Here is a 22155-nt window from a genome sequence, read left to right as displayed (position 1 = left end):
ATCCCTTTTTCGATGTGTGTGTGTGTGTGTGTGTGTGTGTGTGACGCGTGACGTTTCGCATTACGTTCCTATTGGAATTCTTTACGTCGCAACTCGATAGACACCGTTACTTAAGTTCATTAAATAAACATGCAAATTTTTGATCACTTTACTCATTATGAAAGAGTCGAATACAGATCGATCGAGATACGCACACTTCTTTTGCGACACCTTGTATAGGTGGCGTCGCTTATGTGCGATGCACGTGGGTGCATAATGCACCGGATAATATACGGCGATTCTTCCGTGTTTACACCTATCACATCATCCTCAGTCGCCTTTGTTGAACCACCTAGTCAGTCTCGAGAAGATCGAATTAATAAAACCATTCAGATTTGCCGCGAGATAAAATGAATAACGAAAATGCAAGCTGCGCCTACGACGGCGAGGAAAATGCACAACTGTCACCACTGCAGCGTCTCCCGATGGAGGTTTGTATAAGAAAAAATAAAAAACGTTGACACACGTAACGCATGCCTGCGTACACGTGCACGAAATTCCTTTTTTTAATCGTCGCTATTATTGCATCCGTTAGTCACGCATTATGGAACTTTTAAGAATGAATTCCAATCAGAATTATTCTGTTTTTTGCTAGAAAAAAAACGCAATAGAAATCTAAAAAAAAAGAACTAAACAATTTCGATCGGAATCTATTTCGAAAAGTTCCGTAGTAAGAGTCGCTTGTCGAAGCAGTAAAGGGTGTGAACCAGCGACGGTCGACTCTCTCCTTCATTCTGTCTTCATCTCTTTCGGAGCGTTTGTTTGGTTATGCGTTTAATTTTTTTATTCTGCTGTATTTCAGATATTCCTGCATATTTGTTCCTTTCTAGATGGGTCGACGCTGATACACGGTTTGAGCTTAGTGTGCACACGGTTCTACCTGATTTTAAAAGATGCAAACTCACTGTGGAAAGCGCGAATTAATCACATGTGGCCGGATGCTAGCTGGCTCTTACGTCCCGGTTAGTTCAAATTAATAGCACCTTCCTTGCATGATCAATTATTTTTGTGAATAAATAAAACATTCTGTATGCCATTTTACGCCAGCGCTGTTCGAGCTTCCGCAAGCATTTGCAAATTGCACATTAGTTGCTTACATTGTGTTAGATTTCGTAGACGTATTTCGCAGTATTTTATTTCTTTTTGTCTTAAAAAATAAAGTGTTTTACAGAACATTATATATTTCTTAATCTCTATCTTTTTTTATTTATAAAAAGTCGCATCGAGAAAGCTTGTTGAGCTCTGTTTATTGCAACAATCGGATGTGCATAAAGTAAGAACTTGAACACACTGAGAAAAAAATATTGTTATTCAAAAAAATATTCATTATGTGGTTCTTAACAGCTTATTTACCTACGTAATATAATACACATATTTATTTAGAATTATACATTTTTATTTAGATTTAAATATTTTTATTTAAATAGCATGAATATTTACTTCAATAAAAAATAATAATTTTAAGTAAATGTATTTAGACTTTATTTAAAAAATGTTTTCTCTCTGTGTAGACATTCGATCCAGAATGTGCTTGTAGTTTATTTGTACTTAATTCAAGTTCTATGTACATGAATTTTTTTTGTATTCACAATTAGTATTATGGTATGAATAAGTTTTCATATTTTTTTATGTAAGAAGTCACGTGTCAATTACAGCGAGACCCGACAAACTGAGTTTGATGTTGTCATACGTTGCAATCAAACAACAAACAGCACTGTGGAAACAGCAAGAGTCTACAAAGAAGAGAAATTATCTGTTCATCGAGAAATCACCTGATAGATTTGCAGATGATGCTGTGTTACTGATGCACGTAGTAGGTAGCATATTATGTCAGATGGACCTCTCCCCTTGTGGAAAACGATGTAATGACAATGATTCCCGTTTTCAGAATGGAATCTCTCATTTAGTTTATACAAATTCTCAACACTTACTTTACAAGCAACTTCCCTCACGCGAGAAATTATCTCACGAAATGGAGAATTCCGCCAGCATTAAATTCGCACATGACTCAGGTTCATGTATCAGGGATCTGACGGCGATAGACAACACGATCTACAGTTGCAGTTTTGATACCGTCAAGTCGTGGGGGCTCACTAACACTGGTTTTATCCATCAGAGAATTTACGATTTGTACGTAATAGCAGAACTGTTCCTTTCGGCCGCTTCGCGATAAGAAGATTGAGCGAGGAAGATGTTTCCTGTTTGTGGGAGAAATAATCATTTCCCACCAAATTATTCGAATGCATATAGTGCATTCCGTGTCTCTCGCTTGTTGAAACAGATAATTCGAAAACGCGATTCTAAAGTTTATTCGTCAAATATAATTCACTGCATATTACTATTTCACTCGCATTTTTATTACAGGAGCGTGATCTGTGTTAAGGTAACTCCGTACTTGTTGAATTATGAGTTTTCTTTTAACCGTACCGTATTCAAGTATTCAAGTCTTGAACTAAAAAATTGTGCTAATTTTTGCTGCAAATACGAAAACAATATTTTAAACCGTATTCAAAGAAGTTGTAAAAAACAAAATTTTATTAGCCCCGTACTATTTCTCGATTGAGCTTTTTTTTCCTCCACCCCTTTTTGCTGAATTTTTTCAACACCGTTGATTATTCCGTACATGTTTCGATTGTCGCTCGGTTATTTCGTTTAGCACAACTCAACACAATTTACAAAATTACAAAATAAACGTGATTATCTACCATGGTTCGAATGGTATGGGATTTTTAATTTTTCTATTTCTATAAAACCTAAGTTCCTAAAGGCTTCCGCACAATGAAAAATATAAGGAGCAAGGAACAGATATTAGCGATTAGAAATAAGAAATCAGGAATAAAGCTGGTGTAGCATTAATACACGGCTTCCGATAGGTTAAAAATATATTGCTTGTGTTATTCCATGTTTCTGTTGCCTGTATTTTTCATCTTGCATCCAACTAATCGGAAACTAGTGCGATGCTATAAAAAAAAATTTTAATACAGTATAAAGTATTGCTATCGTATTCGGGCAAAAGTCCAAGTCTAATACGGCGGAGTTAAAAAATACTCAAAATTTAACAAGTACGGGGCTAACAAATATTTCGTTCTTTGTTCTTTTCTAAAATATGCGCTAAGCTATCGAGATGAGGCTTTCGCCACAAAATGACATAAATTTAGAACAATATGTAGCACAATAGATGAAAATATAAAATTCAAAAAATGCAGGTTTATTTTCACAGACGGAGGAGCGACAATTTACATTCGTTGTTATGGTGTATGTCATCGTGCCCGGAGAGGAATCTCTTTGCGACCGGCTCATCCTGCGGGACTATATACGTGTTCGACTCAAGATCGAGAAATAACCCGATCATGCATTATCGACCTCACACTAAATTAGTGAATATCCTGGCCATGAACACGGAATACATCCTGTTCGCCAGCCGGTCCGTGGACGACCACACGATGTCCGTTTGGGATCAGAGAGCCGGACGGACCATGAAGTCTATCACAGTAACGTCAATTTTTAACATCGAGAAACGAGACACGATGTCAAAGGTGTACTTTTTAGTTTCCAGGTGAAGCGCGCCCCACTTGTATAAATATGCAACGGGATTTGGTTTTCGTTGGAACATGGAACAAATACTCCTCGAAGTTGCACGTGCTAAATCCAAAGGACGATTTCAAACTAGTGAAATCTTATTCCACCAAGCATACGGAAAGTATAACGAGAGTGCATCTGACGCACGGATGCCTGATAACAAGTTCCATGGACGGCACTGTCAGAATTTCGAGCCTTACGGATCCGCCAGAGCCCATCGCTACTTTACGTTCAGAGATCGGATGTATCTACAACGTAAGTATCGCACGTATAAGATTTGCTGAAAATATCGTATCATTGACTTTGAAGAAAAAATTCGTTAAATATCAACGTGTAAAATAAAAAATACAGTTTGATAATTAAATTTTTACTTACATTTAAACTTTGAAATCAGATTTTATCGTTGTCTTCCGAATGTGAGTAAAATCCTTAAAATTGACAACATTCTTACAAGTCTTATCTTGCAATATCGTGAATTTTGTTGAATATTGTAATTGTAATTGTTCGTGTGTTTTATGTTGCAGATGGACTATCTGAATGACACTCTCGCAGTATGCGGCTACACAGGTATCGAGGTATGGTGCCCGAAATTGACATGTTCAACGAAACAACAATAAACGACAAATTTATATACGTGATCTATAGCTATTCTACAGCTGTACTACTGTATTTCTTCGATATGTAATGTAGGGGAGACCGGGGCTAAACCGCCAACGGGGTTGAACCGCCAGATCAAATATCTCGGAACCTGTATATTGTGCGAACTCGCTATTAACATTGTAAACGCTGCTTATGGTACCCATGTGACCAACGGAGTTTCGGCAGGTTACCTGCCGTGTTATGATTTTTACGGAGGCAAACGTGTTTTCGTGGTGAAAAGTGAAATTTTCTGCGCGTGGAAATTTTGTAATATCTGCAATAATATTTGCTCTCCAAATCTCGAGGTACGTGATTATAAATGCATGCTGATTATAAAGAGTAATGCATGCTGAACACGAATCCAGTGTAGATATCTAATATTTCATGGGCGATCAAACCTGAAACTGATTTATCCCGGGGGGGTGGCGGTTCAACCCCGGCATTTTTTAGATTTCAATTTTTCCACCGTTGTCGTTTTTGCTCTATACCGGTTAAACAAAGCAACATAGATAAAAATTTCCTATATAAATTTTGTAGCTAAAGGTTCACTCTTTACAGTGGTATACCACATTTAACTAAAATTATTTATTTTGTTGTTAAAAATCGGCACCGAAAAAAAACTGGCGGTTTAGCCCCGGTCTCCCCTACGTTCTTAGTTTTTACTAATTGTAAGGTACTATTCGGACGCGTCTCTTTAATGTACAATGTAATATATATGTATACCATTCCACAAAATTAGAAGTACGTATCGTTTTGTTCGAAATTCCTTCGAGTAAAAGATTTACTAACATCGCTTGCGTTTATAACCTGAGCGATAATCATAGCTATAATTATAAACTGAAGCTTATAGTATCTTAGGAAAGAATTATCGCTATTTATGATGGGATATTTTATGGTGAGAAAAATAAGAGAAAACATATTTTTATACTATAGTTAAGTGCCATAAGCATTTAAATATATATTATACATTGCATTATCGCACATCGTATATCATCATTGTTTGTCATTTTGCAAATTTTTCTGACAAGGTGCATTATATCTTACAATAAACAAACACGTAGAACTACGTCTACTGCACAGTATGGGCACAGCAACAACTGTGCCGCAAGCAACACATAGAACTACGTCAACTGTCACTGATGATGATTGACGTGATCAAGGAAGGCAAAGGCCCACACCGGGCTGTAGCGCCGAGTTCATCATCAGTGACAGTTGACGTAGTTCTACGTATTGCTTGCGGCACAGTTGTTGCCGTGCCCATACTGTGCAGTAGACGTAGTTCTACGTGTTTGCGGCACAGTTGTAACTGTGCCTGTTTGATTTTTTCAAACATAAATTTATTTTAAAGAAATAAAACAATAAATGTTTTTCTATATTTACTTTTATGTCAGAAAGCATAAGATACTCATATAATTTAAATTAGAATGCCCACGCCACTCGAATAATAAAGCTTACAGAATGCTCGCATGTTAATCTTTGTCCAAACTCGCTGTACACTTTATGATGTTTTTTTTTTGCAAGAATTGTATGATCATTTGTTCTTTTCTCGTTATAGCCTCACAGTTAACATATCAATCAATATCTGAAAAACGATATTTTTCGAAACTTCAAATATTGTTATATTTTTCGTCTATATTAATTTTACTTACATTTCAAAGGGGAACTAAAGATATAGGAACTCATTGCGATATTCCAGTCCTCCCCAATTTGTTGCAAATTTCGCCAATCTATATAAAGTATTCGATGCTTAGAGAAATCAAACATGAATCGCAAGATGCTCGAAGAAGATCAATGGCAGAAAGCGTAGTATACTCTCAGTAATTTTCGAAAAACGTGTATTATGCTCGAATAAGGAAACTTATTTAATTCTCGCAGGATACTCGTTGTTCAAACTCACAGAAGAATCTCAGATTCTTGATGTGCGCGTGTGCGCGTTTGTGTGCGTGTGCGTGTTTGTGTGGGTGTGCGTATGCGTGTGCGTGTTAGTCTGCGTGTGCGTGTACGTGTGCGTGTACGTATGCATGTGCGTGTGCGTGAGCGTGAGCGTGCGCAAGCACGTGAGCGTGCGTGTGCGTGTGTGCGTGCGTGTGTGCGTGTGTGCGTGCGAACGTGCGTGCGTGCGTGCGTGTGTGTGTGTGTGTGTGTGTGTGTGTGTGTGTGTGTGTGTGTGTGTGTTTGTCTGTGTGTGTGTTGTGCGTATATATAGGGATGTGAGTGCGTGAATACATGTGTGCGCAAAATTAAAGATTTTTTTATCTTATAAACCATGCTTATTATTTTGTAGATCCTCTTCAGTATTCTTATCGCTGATTTCTATTTTGCTTTTCTTAATTAAAAAAATTAAGTTATACGTACTGTTCTATCGCAAAATTCAATGCAGCGTTTACTAAAAGGAATTTAGCTAAACTTTCAAACGCTACTATAACGAAACGGTAACAAATAGAGAGTTCGGTCGGGATTTTTCATAAAAGGGACTCCTTAAGCTTTAAAATGAGATGTCATTTATTAGTCTACGATTAATAGTTTCGAAGATCTAAACGTTCAAAGTGTGTGACATGTTTTTGTTGCATCTACAAGAAATTTAGCTAAACTTTCTAACGCTACTATATCTAAACGGAAAGAAATAGAGAGTTCGGGCTGGATTTATCATAAATGGGACTTCTTAAGCTTTAAAATGAGATGTCAATGATTACTCTACGATTATTAGTTGCGAAGATCAAAACGTTCAAAGTGTGACATATTTTCGTTACATCGTTGCATCCGTGGATACAACGATCCCCCCCCCCCCATACCGCGGAGAAAGACGTAGTTCTACGTCAATATTATTCATTTCCTCCTCATAAAACTACCCATACAGCATAGTTGTCCAAAAGTGGAACATAAGACGTCTAAAAAACGTCTTATGTCCCGATTTTGGACATGGTGCTGTCTCTGTGTGCGCCTGCAGACTCGAGAAGCGACGCCGTGTAGAAATTCTTCGAGTACCAGACGATTGTTTGTAACATTTATAAATGAAAGTACAAGTCGTGTATTCGAGTAACAGGTAACACCCCTTATTCCTTTTTCGATTGCTGGTAAAAACACCTCTTCCGAATCGTCGCAGATCCCGTGGGATGGAATTCAAAGTCTCCAGAATGACGCGTGATGTTTCGCATTACGTTCCTATTGGAATTCTTTACGTCGCAACTCGATAGACACCGTTACTTAAGTTCATTAAATAAACATGCAAATTTTTAATTACTTTACTCATTATGAAAGAGTCGAATACAGATCGATCGAGATACGCACACTTCTTTCGCGACACCTTGTATAGGTGGCGTCGCTTATGTGCGATGCACGTGGGTGCATAATGCACCGGATATATGGCGATTTTTCCGTATTTACACCAATCACATCATCCTCAGTCGCCTTCGTTGAACCACCTAGTCAGTCTCGAGAAGATCGAATAAAACTATTCAGATTTGCCGCGAGATAAAATGAATAACGAAAATGCAAGCTGCGCCTACGACGGCGAGGAAAATGCACAACTGTCACCACTGCAGCGTCTCCCGGTGGAGGTTTGTATAAGGAAAAATGAAAAACGTTTAGGGGAGAGTGGGGTAACTAGGAACACGGGGTAAACGCGAACGATACTATTGTAGTATATTAGAGTAGTGATATTTTCCGACTTCTCGTACTCGTACACACTGAGCGTATATCGGACTATCGCTGGGTGCGAGAAGTAGGCGAATATCACTATTCTAATTTACAACAATAGTAATCGTTCGCGTTTACCCCGTGTTCCCAGTTACCCCACTCTCCCCTACACCCGTGTAACGCGTGCCTGTGTACACGTGCACGAAATTCCTTTTCTTAATCGTCGCTATTATTGCATCCATTAGGCACGCATTATGGAACTTTTAAGAATGGATTCCAATCAGAAATATTTTTTTTTTTCTAGAAAAAAGCACAATAGAAATTTTAAAAAAGAACTAAACAATTTCGATCGGAATCTATTCCGAAAAGTTCCGTAGTAAGAGTCGCTTGTCGAAAGAGGGAAAGGGTGTTGAACCAGCGACGGTCGACTCTCTCTTTCGTTCTGTCTCCATCTTTTCCGGAGCGTTTGTTTGGTTTTGCGTTTAATTTTTGTATTCTGCTGTATTTCAGATATTCCTGCATATTTGTTCCTTTCTAGATGGGTCGACGCTGGTACACGGTTTGAGCTTAGTGTGCACACGGTTCTACCTGATTTTAAAAGATGCAAACTTACTGTGGAAAGCGCGAATTAATTACATGTGGCCGGATGCTAGCTGGCTCTTACGTCCCGGTTAGTTCAAATTAATAGCACTTTACGCCTTGCACGACCAATTATTTTTGTGAATAAATAAAACACTCTGTATGCCATTTTACGCCAACGCTGTTCGAGCTTCCGCAAGCATTTACAAATTGCACATTAGTTGCTTACATCGCGTTAGATTTCGCAGACATATTTCGCAGTATTTTATTTCTTTTCGTCTTAAAAAAAATAAGCGTGTTTTACAAAACATTATATATTTCTTAATCTCTATCTTTTTTTATTTATAAAAAGTCGCATCGAGAAAGCTTATTCAGCTCTGTTTATTGCAACAATCGGATGTGCATAAAGTAAGAACTTGAACACACTGAGAAAGAAATATTGTTATTCAAAAAAATATTTATTATGTGATTCTTAACAGCTTATTTACGTAATATAATACACATATTTATTTAGAATTATACATTTTTATTTAGAATTAAATATTGCTTCCTCATAGAGGAAGCTTTGTGATTGTGATGGTGAAAAAAAATTTTTTCGAGGTTTTGATGGAAATAGGTTTAGAATGTTCCAAAATGTCGAGAAATCATATTAGTAGAAAATGTCCGGAAGTGTGTGTGTGTGTGTGTGTGTGTGTGTGCGGATTTTTTGTATACGCATCTACTTCTACAATTTTTTAGATACCGGGTTGAAATTTTCCACACAAATAGAGTACCATAGAAAGTATGTTCTTCTCTAACTTTATTAAAATCTGTCGACCGATATGGATTTTAAGGGAATTTTCATTTTTTAGAAAAGTGTGTTTTATGCTGTAGCTTTCTCAAGATTTGAGATGTCGATCTATTTCTAATTCTATTATATTCTTCAGTTTTTTCTACCCCTATTTCATATATAATTCTTTAAGACTTGGTTGATTAGATCCATTTTTGTATGCGATTAAAGGTCCATAATTTTTTTAGAAATATGTGTGGCAAAGTTTGAAATATCGGGCTATTTATAGTTTTATTATATTCTTGGCTTAATTGTCTAGATCGGATCATGATCTAAGATCGGTATGATTCAAACAATTAAGTCAAGATCGGGGCATGATTCAGACAATTAAGCCAAAATCGGGGCATGATCTAGACAATTATGCCAAGATCGGGGCATGATCCGGACAATTAAGCCAATACAAGATCGAGGGACGAATCAGACAATTAAGCCAAGATCGGAGCATAATCCAGACAGTTAAGCCAAGATTTGGGCATGATCCAGGATAATTAAGCCAAGATCGGGGCATGATTTGAGTCAAGATCGGGGGACGAACCAGACAATTAAGCCATGATCGGGGCATGATCCGTACTTATAATACCAAAGTTATAGCAGTCACTAATTTTGGTATTAGAAAAATAATTTCGGACACAATTACATCACAGCATCTCAAAGATATGTTAAATTTAAAAAGAATAGTATTTAATCTTTATTTAATTAAAGAATAAGTACAACTTCATCTAATACTTGTCAAGTTTCATAAATTCTTAACACATTCATTCTCCTTTGAATGTTCAAGACGCTTGTCTTCACCTTAGCAACAGTGTTTTGTTTACAGATTTCGATCGAATAAATTCATTTAAATGTTCATAATAAAAAGACAGGATGCCTCAAGAACTAATCAATCAAATCTTAAAGAATTATATATGAAATACGGATAGAAAAGACTTAAAAATATAATAAAATTAGAAAAATTGCGCCAAACCAGTCGCAATTTATTCAATTCTAAATCTGTTATATTCTTCAGTCTTATATTCTCAAGTCCATATATAGACCATGTAGCCTGAACTACTCAAGTCAACATCGATTTAACATTGTGTCGATTCTAAAACTTTATTTGTGCCACTAATTTATTATTTCATAATTTTAGTAATAAAATCACTTTTTATATATTTAAAAAATTATTTTAAAGTAGAAATAAAAAACTAATGTATAAATAAAGAAATGAAACGAAGTGGAAAAATTAAGAAATATTCGCAATTAGTAGGGATTATTTTAATAAAAACATTAATTATTTAATTGATTTTTGTAATAGTATAACAAATATTAGTCGCAATAAAGCTTATCACAATAAAAAAGTGTGCAAGTAGAAACTTGCACATTGCTTCCTTATAATTTTTAAGTGTACAAATTATAAATTTGAACATTACTTCCTCACAATTTTCAAGTAAACAAATTATAAATTTGCGCGTTACTTAATCAACATTTTACTTCGCTCATAAAGCTTCCTCTATGAGGAAGCCAAATTAATAAATATCTACTAATAAACATAAAAAATAGGCTTCCTCATAAGAGAAAGCTTTATGAGCGAAATAAAATGTTGATTAAGCAACGTGCAAATTTATAATTTGCTTACTTGAAAATTGTGAGGAAATAATGTTAAAATTTATAATTTTTACACTTAAAGATTATGAGGAAGCAATGTGCAAGTTTTTACTTGCCCACTTATTTTTATTTAAATAGCATAAATATTTACTTTAATAAAAAAAATAATTTTAAATAAATGGATTTAGACTTTATTAAAAGTTTTTTTTTCTCTGTGTAGACATTCGATCCAGAATGTGTTTGTAGTTTATTTGTACTTAATTCAAGTGATATGTATATGAATTTTTTTGTATTTACAATCAGTATGGTATGAATAAGTTTTCATATTTTTTAATGTAAGAAGTCACGTGTCAATTACAGCGAGACTCGACAAACTGTGTTGGATGTTGTCATACGTTGCAATCAAACAAGAAACAGCACTGTGGAAACAGCAAGAGTCTAGAAAGAAGAGTTTGTTGATCAAGGAAACATCTGAACGTGTAAATGCTGTGTTATTGATGCACATAGTAGGTAGCATATTATGTCAGGTGGATCTCTCTCCTTGTGGAAAACGATATAATGATAATGATTCCCGTTTTCAGAATGGAATCTCTCATATAGTTTATACATTAAATAAACTCTTAATTTACAAGCAACTTCCCTCACGCGAGAATTCGCTTTACACAAGATGTTCTTCCGCTGTGCCACGTCATTGGCAACGTATCTATGATCTGACGGCAATAGACAACACGATCTACAGTTGCGGTGGCGATAATACGGTCAACTCGTGGGGGCTGACTAACACCGATCTTGTCCATCAGGGAACTTACAATTTGTACGTAATAGCAGAACTGTTCCTTTCGGCCGCTTCGCAATAAGAAGATTGAGCGAGGAAGATGTTTCCTGTTTGTGGGAGAAATAAAATCGTTTCCCACCAAATTATTCGAATGCATATAGTGCATTCCGTGTCTCTCGCTTGTTGAAACAGATAATTCGAAAACGCGATTCTAAAGTTTATTCGTCAAATCTAATTCACTGCATATTACTATTTCACTCGCATTTTTTTCCATCAATGTCGAATATTCCAGGAGCGTGACCTCTGTGAAGGTAACTCCATACTTGTTGAATTATGAGTTTTCTTTTAACCGTACCGTATTCAAGTATTCAAGTTTTGAACTATAAAATTGTGCTAATTTTTGTTGCAAATACGAAAACAATATTTTGAACCATATTCAAAGAAATTTTGAAAAACAAAATTTTGTTAGCCTTGTACTATTTCTCGATTGAGTTTTTTTTTCCTCCACCCCTTTTGCTGAATTTTTTCAACACCGTTGAGTTTTCCGTACTTGTTTCGATTGTCGCTCGGTTGTTTTGTTTAGCACAACTCAACACAATTTACAAAACGTGATTATCTACCATGGTTCGGATGGTATGCGATTTTTAATTTTTCTATTCCTAAAACCTAAGTTCCTAAAAGCCCTCGCACAATAAAAAATATAAGGAACAAGGAACAGATATTAGCGATTAGAAATCAGAAATCAGGAATAAAGCTGGTGTAGCATTAATACGCGGCTTCAGATAGGTTAAAAATATATTGCTTGTGTTATTCCCTGTTTCTGTTGCCTGTATTTTTCATCGTGCATCCAACTAATCGGAAACTAGTGCGGTGCTATAAAAAAAAATTTGTTAATACTGTATAAAGTATTGCTATCGTATTCGGGAAAAAATTAGTCCAATTGTAGTCTAATACGGCGGAGTTAAAAAATACTCAAAATTTAACAAGTACGGGGCTACGGGGAGATGAGGCTTTCGCCACAAAATGACATAAATTTAGAACAATATGTAGCACAATAGATGAAAATATAAAATTCAAAAAGTGCAGGTTTATTTTCACAGACGGAGGTGCGGCTATTTACTTTCGTGGTTATGGCGTATATCATCGTGTCCGGAGAGTAATCTCTTTGCGACCGGCTCAACATGCGGGACTATACACGTGTTCGACTCAAGATCGAGAAATAACCCGATCAGACATTATCGACCTCACATTACATTCGTGAATAGCCTGGCCATGAACACGGAATACATCCTGTCCGCCAACGAGGACAAGACGGTATCCGTTTGGGATCAGAGAGCCGGACGGACCATGAAGTCTATCACAGTAACGTCAATTTTTAACATCGAGAAACGAGACACGATGTCAAAGGTGTACTTTTTAGTTTCCAGGTGAAGCGCGCCCCACGTGTATAAATATGCAACGGGATTTGGTTTTCGTTGGAACATGGAACAAATACTCCTCGAAGTTGCACGTGCTAAATCCAAAGGACGATTTCAAACTAGTGAAATCTTATTCCACCAAGCATACGGAAAGTATAACGAGAGTGCATCTGACGCACGGATGCCTGATAACAAGTTCCATGGACGGCACTGTCAGAATTTCGAGCCTTACGGATCCGCCAGAGCCCATCGCTACTTTACGTTCAGAGATCGGATATATCTTAGACGTGAGTATCGCACGTATAAGATTTGCTGAAAATATCGTATCATTGACTTTGAAGAAAAAATTCGTTAAACATCAACGTGTAAAATAAAAAATACAGTTTGATAATTAAATTTTTATTTACATTTAAACTTTGAAATCAGATTTTATCATTGTCTTCCGAATGTAAGTAAAATCCTTAAAATTGACAACATTCTTATACAAGTCTTATCTTGCAATATCGTGAATTTTGTTGAATATTGTAATTGTAATTGTTCGTGTGTTTTATGTTGCAGATGGACTATTTGAATGGCATTCTCGCAGTATCCGGCTACTCAGGTGTCGAGGTATGGTGCCCGAAATTGACGTGTTCAACGAAACAACAATAAACGACAAATTTATATACCGCGTGATCTATAGCTAGTCTACAGCTGTACTACTATATTTCTTCGATATGTAATGTACGTTCTTAGTTTTTACTAATTGTAAGGTACTATTCGAACGCGTCTCTTTTAATGTACAATGTAATATATACGTATACCATCCGCAAAATTAGAAGTACGTATCGTTTTGTTCGAAATTCCTTCGAGTAAAAGGTTTACTAACATCGCTTGCGTTTATAAGCTGAGCGCTGAGCGATATATATAATCATAGCTATATAATTATAAACTCAAGCTTATAGTATCTTAGGAAAGAATTATCGCTATTTATGATGGAATATTTTATGTTGAGAAAAATAAGAGAAAACACATTTTTATACTATAGTTAAGTGCCATAACCATTTAAATATATTTTATAAATTGCATTATCGCATATCGTATATCATATCATTGTTTGTCATTTTGCAAATTTTTCTGGCAAGGTGCATTATATTTTACAATTAATATTATTCATTTCCTCCGCATGAGACTGCCCATACAGCATACTTATCCAAAAGTGGAACATAAGACACACACGTCTAAAAAAGACGTCTAAAAACGTCTGATGTCCCGATTTTGGACATGTTGCTGTCTGGGTGTGCGCTTGCAGACTCGAAAAGCGGCGCCGTCTAGAGATTTTTCGTATACCGGACGTCTGTTTATAACATTTATAAACGATAGTATAAGTTTATTCGAGTAATATATAACTTTCCCTATCCTTTTTCGACCTATCTTTTTTCAAGATTGCCTAGAATCGTCTTAGATCCCGTGAACGCGGGACGGAGTTTAAACTCTCCATGACGTCACGTGACGCATTACGTCACGTGACGTAATTCAAGCGATTTCACGGTTGGCGATTAGTTTTTTCGTACCTCGCCTCGCGACGAGGCGCGTTGGCCGCGTTGACATTTGTTTTGCGCGAACGGAGAAGCAGGTGCCCCAAACTTGCACGTCGCACATATGCGCGAGGCAACGTTGTCGCGGCCGCGCGCATATCACGTCGTATCATTCGTGCGTTCGTCTCGCTTCGTGTGCTCATCCGAGAGAGCGAGCCGAGTTCGCAACCGCGTGCGAAGAGGTTAGTGCTCGCGTTCGCGACGGTCGGACGTCGGACGGTGTCAAGTTCGTGTCGGTAAACACGGGAATCTCTCGCGGCAAGCGCGTTCGAGGATTGAGGAACGCGACAGGATTTCGAATCTTCTTGAGAAGCAATAGATAACGAAATAAATTAAGAAGACGAAGTGCCGGGTAAGAGAGCGGTTTTTTCGTGGTCCAACGAAGCTGATCGTTGAAACTCCTGATTGAACTCGCGGCATTGGCGGAATAGTGGTAAGTCGAACATTTTGAAAGAATAGATCAGAATTCATATCTAGGATAAGCCTGAGATTTTACAGTTGTGAAAATCTTAAACATTATAAAAAGTACATATATTATTATATATTTAATATGTAATTATATAATATATTAATTGAATATATTTCATATAACTTTTTTTAAATTAAATTAAGAAATGTTACATATGTATATAAATTAAATTACATATTTAATTAATATAATTAAATATACTCAAATATACGACAAATGAAAAGTGAGATGTATAAATGTAACGACAAAAATTATAAAAATTATAAAAATTATATATATTATTATGTAATTCAAATGAAAGTAGAAGGAGCTACGAACCGAGTTAGAAATTGGATTTTTATTTCATTTCAGTTTTAATCCGTTAAATCCTTGATGAAATTTTAATTTAATTTATTATTATTATATATTCTATATTTAATATATGTATATAATTATATATTATGTTAATTGAATCACATGATACAAATAATTTTTATTTATCACTAAAATAAAAATTGTTATATATATATAAATTAAATTAAATTTTGAGTTAGTTATTAAATTGAATACACTCATCAGAGACTCGACAAATGAAAGATATATAAACGTATAGTATGAAAATTAAATACACGTAATATAAAAATAAAAGTGCTGACGCAATTACAAAAGGGGAAGGGAAGAGGGACAGAAATGTGAGATCTCATAAAGGTAAAATTAACAAATCTGTAATATTGGCTTTTGATTCACCCGTTTATTCACGCAAAACAAGAATAGACTTGGATATCCGTGTCGTTAATCGTACTCATTGTACACATCTCCTGTCCATATACATACAATATCGCGCGTCATACGCATCCACGAAATGCATATACGAAATGCGGTGTATACACATTACATATTATATGTATATATAATATAATTTTATTTTAATTGGATAGGATACGATTCCTCAGCCCTTTCTCATCTTCGTTCTCGAATTTAATCGCTTGTAATGTATTGTGAGTATGCATGTGTGTGTGTATACACATATATATATACAGATATATACACACACACACACATTTCCCCTATGTATCTCCGGACGTGTGGATTACACCCGTCCTCTGTTTTTGCGTGTATTTGTGCACTCGCGTGCTGCGCAGATAAAAATATCCCACGCGCGTGTCGTTACCGTCGTTTGCAAACGTGAACAAAAACTGTTCAGCGAAAGTCGGGTTGTCTCGTAAAAGTTGTACACATATCGTCACGTGTCGGGTTCATTCATATCGGAAGGAAAAAAAACTACAAAAAAAGAGAAAGAACAAGAAGACGCTGAAAGGAAAAACGTATCCGCAGTCGTACACACACGCACGCACGCACGCACGCACGCACGCGTGCTTTCCCGCGCATGATCGCAACTTGCAATTCGCATCGACAGGTGTCAAATGGGAAGTGACGGATTAAATCGTTTCGCAAACAAATCCACGAGCCTATTTCGTCGGTTTCGACGACGTTTGCTCTCGCGAAGATTGCTAGCGTTCGTGCGTATCTTATCCTTTTGGAGATTTTTTTATTTTGCGACTCTGGACACAATATTTATGGATACGAATACATCTGCCGAGGCGCGAAAAGATATCCGTGAGATTGTGAGAAATATTCTTGCGAAGAGACAGCAGGACAAGTATTTCTGCGCGACATGTTCACATGTGCAATACAGTTTTTCAGTTTTTCATCGAACATACCGATGCAATTGTGACGTTAAAAAGTTCCACCTGTCGACGCTGCTGCACACAATTGCGCACGTTATTCGGACGATGCTTTTACATAAATAAAACGCTGATTTTCTAATGCGTCGAAAAACGCGCGTGCTCGAGTATCAGATCGGCTTCGGGGAAAACACTTCGAAGGCCATGAGTCAAACTTGTGAATCTGATATCTTACACAAATGACGTAAAGTCCGTGGAAAGTAAAAAAAAACGAATAATGCAAAGTGCGACGTTGCTTATATAACATATGCTTATTCTATAAAATAATATGAACACGTCTCGATCTTTCTCTCTGCCGAAACTTTTAACATAAATATTACGAATTTGTTAACGCAGCCTTTTCCTTCGCGACAAATGAGTGTAAAACAGATGCAAGCGAATGAATGTAAAATAAGTGGAATGTATGACGGAGCAGTTATACAAATTTGAGCCTTGCCTTTCGAAGACCGAGTTCTCGAAGACCGTACCTGACGATCGCAGAGACGGAATGATTTCAATACTGATTTTGGAATGGTTCGTAATTCTCTCGGTTAGAATGGCAATAAGATGTCGCGACGCACGGCGGGATTTTCTTGGGACGTGTCCTCGAAATCAAGAAACAACCAGAGGAACCAGAATCTTCAGACTTTTAGGGCCGGTTTCATTAATTGGTCTTAATTTTCGTTCGATCAATTTCTCTATCTCTCGAAAACAAAATTGAAAAGCTATAAACTTCATATATCATCGCCAACTCGATGTCTATTCACCCGATCAAGTTAGACTGAAATCGAAGTTGGTTAACAAAACCGACTCTTTCAAATTTTAACAATTCCATCAGCCGAGCTGCTTCAAAATTCGTCCCGTTCATTGGTATCCCGCGAGACCGATTTCCCGTGCCGTTCTTTTGTGTTCGTCTTGGCTTCTTCATTGAGGGACGGAGTGGTCCCTGGTCGGGCTGACTTTCCCCCGGGATTACTTTGCATATCGTACACTCGGGCAATCATCCAATTGGACGTGGCTTTGAGGACGCGCGTCCTACCCCGCCGCGCTCGCGAACACCGCTCCCTCGGTTAGGTACGCGCGCTAATACTTTTGCTACATGTCGCTTATACGTAACTTAAGAACGTGAAAAAATAAATAAATACTACGCGTTTCGTGCGCGACTTCGTCCGCGGGCCGCCGGACGGGCACGGGGGAAGACGCTCTCCATCGCGATGCTCGCGATGTCGCTCGTAAATAAATTAAATAACAGGAAGACCTCTTTCTGCCTGTCTCTGTCTCTTTGACGAAGCTTTTGAGAGTGTTTCACGCGTGCAGCGTGCACGCGCGTATTCGAATCGCGTGCAGTAATTGAATACCGCTGAACATTGCCAACGTCTCTTCCACCGTGCCGCCCAGTGCGTTCATCCCGGCGAAAACGTCGTCATATAAATTGCAATAATAACAACAATAATTCTACTATGACATAATATAATAATAATATTAATAATAATAATAATAATAATAATATTAATAATAATAATAATAATAATAATAATAATAATAATAATAATGCGGTTGGTCTGAGCGACCAATGGACCTTCGATCTATTTTGCTTAATTTGCTTTAAAATACTTAGCCGAATAAAAAAATCTTTCCTTTCGAATATTCGCCAAATTCCCGCGTTTATTTTTAATTGTTTTTCCGTATGCCTTAAAGACGTTAATATGTATATATCTGTGTTACGCGATGTACTAACTACCGGCATTCTCTTCGTCCTGTCGCGCGCACGTTCTCCATAAACGACTAAAGGCTCAATCGTTAACTAAACAACAAACGGATGAAGGATGGCGATAATAATAAAAATATAATCGTGACGTAAAAATAGTCGAATAATAATATAATATTAATAATATAGATTACCGTTATTACTACATAGTGATGAATGATGACGATTAATAATTATCAAATAAAAACGAGTGGCGTGGTGCGCGAGAGCGCAGATATTTTATCGACTAGAATTCGTATGGATGTGAGATTCGCTGTGTGTGTATGTGTGTGTTTATTTGTATGGCGCAATCGTACCGTTTCGCTCCCCCGTGGCTCGTTATTTAGTGTATTATTGTGTAACTTCATTCTTCATCGTGTCAAGCAACGACGCGACTCACCGCGAAGAGGATCGCCGGTCTCCCTTCCGGTCTCCCTCCGAATTCTCTCAATTGTACTCTCATCGCACCGCGAGTACTCGCCGATATTAGAACAGAACGACGTTTTACGATATCCCTCACCTACACCGGCTTGGACACCGAAATCACGTCTCGAGTCGACAGACAAATCGCACGTGTCAGATGCGATCGCGAATTTTCCTCCGCGAGTCTTTCTCAACCTCATGGACATTATAAGTACCGTATCGTTCTCCAGGTCATCCGCAATCCGACAATCTTAGGATGAAGCTGTCCGGAATCCGGAGATCGACACGCGCGGCTCGGTCGGCGCGTTCACCGTTCTCCAACGCGACATCCGAATCATCTCTCCCGTCCGTTCTCTCTTCAGGTGAAGAATGGTATATCTTGTTATAGATGTAAATTAAATCTTGTAAAGCCGCAGACTCCTCGAAGTTCGCGGAACGACGACGATCAACGCGTCGAAGCCCTCCTCTTCGTTCTCCTTGTAGTCCTTTTCGAGACCGCGTTCTGCATCGATCTCCTTCTTGGTCTTACGTGTGTGATCGTGTATGCGCGCGTGTGTTTTTATGTTTGCATGTGTGTGTGTGCGTGTGTGTATGAGAATGTGTGTACCGTGTGATGTGTCTCCTTCGTGGTGCGGCGCGTCGTTGCTCCGACCATGTCCCGTTTACTTCTTGCGACCTAGGTACTCGACCATCTCCTGCAATCTTTCCTTCTCGTCCTCAAGCAGCAGCGCTTGGATGCAGCTCGTGAAGTATTGTGTGCTGAAGCAGTCTTGCCTGCGGCGGGGACAAAGATCGGGAACAGAAAGATCGATTAGTCCACTGATGAATACCGAGTAATCACTGAAGCTTGGTTATCGGGCGTGATGCGTTATCGGACCTGTTCGCAATTGTTCTGATGGATTTATAAATAGGACAAAAACTTTCGTGACGATAAAATATCACAAATTAATTTACGATTTTTATTGTAATTTTGATGTAGATTTAGTACATATTTAACATATCTTTATTTACAAATTTTGAAAGGCAATTTTAGAATTTTTTTACAATATTCGCAAGCTGCATTTTGAACAAATGCTTGAAAATTTTATGTGCAGTATCAATGTTATTGATACGCACATTTAAGCAAACAGGTCTGTGAGTTAATAATTGTTAGTGCTTAGGCATCGGGATATATGTGGGAAGGTATCGATTGTTTCGCACTCTACATCGAGAGTTTATATATCACGGATAGAGTGCGAATTATTTCGCTTTAAAAAATCACAAAAATGTTCAAAAATGTCAAACAGCGAAAAATCGCAGACATCGCCACCTAAAAAAAAAATATTTCTATGTCGATCTGCCACCTCATAATCGTCCTGAAAAAAATGATGCTGCAAAAACATCGACGAGGAGCAAAAATTGATCAAAATGTTGCTGCAAAAACAGTCGTTCGCAAACTCGCTGTCAAAAACAGTCGAAAAATCGTTGTCCCCAAAAAAGGCAAAAAATACGTCGAAGTGGATAATGTGAAGTCAGAATGTACGAGATGATGCTATATATCACGTTGCCAGCGATGCTGCATTTTGTCAAATTAAATTACAAACAAATAACAAAATGGACATATTTCGTATTAATTGTCCAAGATTTTAATAGAGCTCGCTAATTTCTGAAAAAGATGCGAGGTTTTCTCATAATTTAGATTACGATCAATTCCAACACTTCGTTCTTTTCTATTGCAGCATTGCTCGCAAGTATAAGATCTCTTTCTTTCTTTTTTTTTTCTCTCTTGCATAAAATTACCTAATGTCTCATACTCATTATCTCGGGGCGAAGATACTATAATACGCGTGGATATTCGTCCAGGGGATGGTGTCAAAATGCAACGAAAATATAATTGAAATGGCAAAGGGAATAACAAATGTATTAAAATAAGGCATAAGTAGAAACTCAGTCAACCCCGCGATATGTAATTCTCGTTCACAACTTCAATCTCTCCTATACAAACTATTGATATACGTTCGATAATGCGTTTAAATCGAAGAACACGTTATTTAATTACGTTATTAGATCGTCGCTTATTATCAATTTTTGAAGCATTTGCATGTGGTTTCTGATCCAAACACCGCTGCGAATGATGAAGCACAACTCGACCACTTAATTATGCAATCACGATATTTATACGCTCGTCATTACTCGCATCGTGTAATCGAAAAAACGCGTCGATTTTTTTCTGCGAACTTAGCATTACAAATATTACAAGATGTTTACGTACATTCGACATACGCAAAGATTGCGTGAACAAATCGGAGTTTCCGACGGGTGGACGTATATCGGGACGAAAGCAGACGAGGAAGGATAATGGGGAGAGCAAGCGGACACAGTTAGTTCTTTATATTCGCGAAAAGCGGAGAGAAAAGAAAGGGGCACGTAAAAGGAGAAATCATAAACTAAAAAGAAAAGGCTACCTAAACCCCGGGATCAGCTCCATGGAGTTGCTTGATCCACATTTGGATCTTTCCGACCTCGTCCGTTAGCAGCAGAACGTCTAAGCATCCTTTGAAGTAGTCCGTGGTGAAACATTCCTTCCTGCAGAGAGTTAAAGAAAAACTAGATGAATTACGTCACGTTAACACAAATTGCATTCGTAGACAGTGGCTCGTAGCTCGAAAATCCTGAAAACACCTCGCAGACACAGAATAAACCCATTCCTATAATTGCTTTACAATTAGAGTGTTTTATTATACGATTAATAAACTCTTTGCGAGTAAGGTAGATGCATCGACCACACATAAATAATTTAAGACTCAGAATTTTAAGATTTTGTACAACGTTGAAAACTTAACAAATTTCGCACATAATAATTTTAGTGTTAATAATACCTTTAACATAATTTTCATTATTAATTCTCTTCCTTGCACCTTTCTGATTATTCCACTAACATTCTTTAAGCGGTGGTTGACCGATGCATCCGCCCTTTCTCGTCATTTCATTTATCGGCAAATTTTTCCTAAATTTAGCGCTACGCGCCGTTATGTGCATTCGAGCTCTAGCCCGTCAATCCGTCCCTTTTTCACGTTGATCCCGCTCGCTCGTCACACAATAGCTCTTTTGAGACGGCCGTTAAGCGGCTTAACGCGGCTCGGCACAAACGGCAGGTAGCAGCGGATGTGCGTTGGTAT

The 22155-nt window shown here is 37.4% G+C and overlaps 4 protein-coding genes across 8 annotated transcripts in view; 3 read left to right on the top strand and 1 right to left on the bottom strand.

Annotated features, from left to right (window-relative positions):
- The first annotated feature begins 30 nt into the window (after positions 1-30).
- Positions 31-4256, top strand: LOC139774250 (F-box/WD repeat-containing protein 9-like). The gene is made up of 7 exons (XM_071709365.1): positions 31-470; positions 842-1001; positions 1695-1852; positions 1928-2169; positions 3260-3530; positions 3589-3873; positions 4143-4256. Exons 1-7 carry the CDS (start codon positions 390-392, stop codon positions 4233-4235), a joined length of 1290 nt encoding a protein of 429 aa, XP_071565466.1. The 5' UTR covers positions 31-389; the 3' UTR covers positions 4236-4256.
- Positions 4257-7532: 3276 nt separating this feature from the next.
- On the top strand, positions 7533-14165 carry LOC139774245 (F-box/WD repeat-containing protein 9-like). Its single transcript, XM_071709351.1, has 6 exons — positions 7533-7814; positions 8404-8563; positions 11246-11391; positions 11467-11699; positions 12761-13365; positions 13637-14165. Exons 1-5 carry the CDS (start codon positions 7734-7736, stop codon positions 13089-13091), a joined length of 951 nt encoding a protein of 316 aa, XP_071565452.1. The 5' UTR covers positions 7533-7733; the 3' UTR covers positions 13092-13365; positions 13637-14165.
- A 398-nt stretch (positions 14166-14563) lies between these two features.
- LOC139774244 (peroxisomal leader peptide-processing protease-like) overlaps positions 14564-22155 on the top strand; it is a 61883-nt gene continuing 54291 nt past the window's right edge. Inside the window, exon 1 of the mRNA XM_071709350.1 lies at positions 14564-15088. The gene's annotated coding sequence lies outside the window, so the exon portion shown is untranslated. The remainder of the gene's footprint in view (positions 15089-22155) is intronic.
- Itp (ion transport peptide) overlaps positions 15835-22155 on the bottom strand; it is a 42997-nt gene continuing 36676 nt past the window's right edge. For 3 of the 5 annotated variants that reach the window (XR_011718540.1, XR_011718539.1, XR_011718541.1), the window contains exons 3-4: positions 20777-21562; positions 15835-19771 (exon numbers count right to left, since the gene is read on the bottom strand). Coding sequence is in view for 2 of the 5 variants with exons in the window: in XM_071709346.1 (XP_071565447.1) it covers positions 21442-21562 (121 nt within the window). In the remaining 3 variants the exon portion in view is untranslated. The remainder of the gene's footprint in view (positions 19772-20776; positions 21563-22155) is intronic. The other 2 variants (XM_071709346.1, XM_071709347.1) reach the window with 2 other exon arrangements.

This window comes from Temnothorax nylanderi, unplaced genomic scaffold, assembly GCF_030848795.1.
Source record: "Temnothorax nylanderi isolate EJ_2023f unplaced genomic scaffold, tnyl_v1.0 TNYL_tig0076_pilon, whole genome shotgun sequence".
In the NCBI taxonomy this organism is placed as follows: domain Eukaryota; kingdom Metazoa; phylum Arthropoda; class Insecta; order Hymenoptera; family Formicidae; genus Temnothorax; species Temnothorax nylanderi.
The sequence above is the reverse complement of the archived record's forward strand: the minus strand, read 5'-3'. Positions and strand labels throughout refer to the sequence as shown.